We start from the raw sequence: 2,612 nt of genomic DNA on the forward strand, positions 1-2,612 counted from the left end.
AACAAACTCAACCACTACTGCTGATGCCAAAAAGTGTTTCCCTAATATAGCTGTCTCCTGAGAAGCTCTGCCAGAGGGTGACCAAATTCAGATGCAGATTCTTGCCATCAGACTAGGCACCCAATGGAGGAGTTAGCAGAAGGATTGAAGGAGCTGAATAGATTTGCATACCCATAGGAAGAACAACAACATCAACCAACTAGACCTCCCAAAGATTCCAAGGACTAAAACACTAACCAAAGAGTACCATTAAGGGACACATGGCTCCTGCTGCATATGTAGCAGAGGATTGTCTTTTGTGGCATCAATAGGAAGAGAGTCCCTTGGTCCTGTGAAGGCTTGACACCCCAGCATAGGAGAATGCTAGGGCTGTGAGGTACAGATGGTGAGTGGATGGAGGAATACCCTCATAGAAGCAGTAGGGAGGAGTGATGGGATAGGGGAGTTTGTGGAAATGAAACCAGGAAGGTAGATTGTATTTGAAATGTAAGTAAATAAAATAACCAATAAAAAAAAAAACAAAATAGAATGAAGATTGAATCTCTTTATAAGATGTTTATTTAAAACGTAAAGTCGTGATAACCCCAAACCAGGTGAGTTTAATTAGGTAAGGTCATAAGCAGAGTCTATAAATCATTGGGCACTCATTTCCTCATCCTAAACTTTCACAAAGGAAAAATAATTTAATAATGTTGGTTATTGTGCCAAATTTAACCAGTGAATAAAATATTTCAACAATATCAAAGAAACAAATTTTTAACACACTTAATAATGTTGTGGAACTTTATTATAATGGCTTTTGTAACACCAAATATATATATATAAATAAATATAGGTAAAACTTTACTGATTGTATATGACACTAGACTAAAATAATGTAGAAATTTTATAAGTCAACTGAGCATAAGTCTGTAAATCTGGTCCACAAAGCATGTATTACATGTAAGTGGTATAAAACTGGAACTGTTACAGTTAAATGAATCAGTAGCCTGTTCCTACAAGACCAAAGTTGGCTCTAGCACCAAAGTGATAGCCAAGAACCATGTTTAACTCCAGTGTCAGAGATGGAATGTCCTTTTATGGTCTTAAAGTATACCAGGTACACATAAGTATTGTACATATATACAATTATCCAAAACAATCACATAGAAAAGAATCTGTACAAAAGAATGTTTATGCCTTAGTGTCATGATATGTTCATTGAAATGTACACAGATGTAATTTAATTGTTATATATTTTTATTAGATGAACAATTTATAAACTGAAATGACCTCTTAATGAATTTAGTATGTCCCATAAAGAAATATTAATTCACATTTCAAGTTCTAAAACATTATAGTATCAATAATGTTGTGTTATATTTTTTGAAGTTACTCTATTTTCTAACTATTAAAACAACTATTTGAACTTATCAAGGTATTTTCAAATTGCAATGGACATGATTTTTTTACAGGAAGTTTTTTCTGTGGATGACTCTCAGAAGAGCATTTTTCACATCTTTGTTTCTCAGACTGTAGATAAGTGGGTTCAGCATGGGAATAACAATGGTGTAGAATACAGATGCTACCTGTGCTTGGGTGAGGGATGATGTGTTATCAGGTTGCAAATAGGTGAAAATCAAGGAGCCATAGAAGACAGTGACCCCTGTGAGGTGAGAGGCACATGTAGAAAAAGCCTTCCACCTGCCAGCTGCTGACTGTATCCTAAGAATAGCTGAGATGATGGTCACATAAGTGAAGGTGATGATGAGAAGAGAACTGAGGAGTGTGAACCCAGCTAGAACAAAGATCACCAATTCTGTGCTGAAGGCATCTATACAGGACAGGGCTAAAAGAGCTGTGGTGTCACAAAAGAAATGATCGATGTAGGGATCACAGAGAGGCAGACTGCTTATCACACATATGGATATGAGAGAATTAGTGAAGCCTATCATGTATGGGAGTGCTGCCAGCCAGTTGCACACCTTCTGGGACATAATCACAGAATATAGTAAGGGATTGCAGATTGCTACATATCGATCGTAAGCCATGGATCCCAGAAGGAAGCACTCACTACACACCAAACCAACAAAGAAATACATCTGAACAAAGCAACCTACAAAGGATATTGATTTCTGTGTGGACTGGAAATCAGCTAGTGCTTTGGGTGTTACAATGGAGGAATAAAATATGTCAATGAATGCTAAATTGCTGAGGAAAAAGTACATAGGCGTGTGAAGCTGAGAGTCTATTCTAATTAACAAGATTAACCCAATGTTACCCCACACAGTGAATAAATAGACGAAAAGGAATATTAAGAACAGACTGACTTGTAATTCTGGGCGATCTGAAAATCCACTGAACATGAAGACTGTCACTGTTGTGAAATTATTCTCTGTCATGTTTTTATGATGTAACCACTGACTTAAACATGAACAAACAGGGAGAAAGTTAAAGAAACACTAAAGACCAAAGAGCCAACAATCAGTGAATGCTTGTCCTCCAGCACTGAGAGCAAAATGGATAGGTAGTAAATGATGAAAATTGATGTTACATAGTTTTTATTAATTTTAATTTAATAATTGTTTATTTGTGTGTGTATGTGTGTGTACCTCAGTGAAGATCCCTGGAAA

General features: G+C 36.3%; 1 protein-coding gene across 1 annotated transcript; it reads right to left on the reverse strand.

Moving 5' to 3' along the window:
• Positions 1 to 1,448: 1,448 nt before the first annotated feature.
• LOC127684298 (olfactory receptor 8I2-like) lies at positions 1,449 to 2,381 on the reverse strand. Its single transcript, XM_052181250.1, has one exon. It carries the CDS (start codon positions 2,379 to 2,381, stop codon positions 1,449 to 1,451), a length of 933 nt encoding a protein of 310 aa, XP_052037210.1.
• Between the last annotated feature and the right edge of the window lie 231 nt (positions 2,382 to 2,612).

The sequence above is a fragment of the Apodemus sylvaticus genome, chromosome 5 (genome assembly GCF_947179515.1).
Source record: "Apodemus sylvaticus chromosome 5, mApoSyl1.1, whole genome shotgun sequence".
In the NCBI taxonomy this organism is placed as follows: Eukaryota; Metazoa; Chordata; class Mammalia; order Rodentia; family Muridae; genus Apodemus; species Apodemus sylvaticus.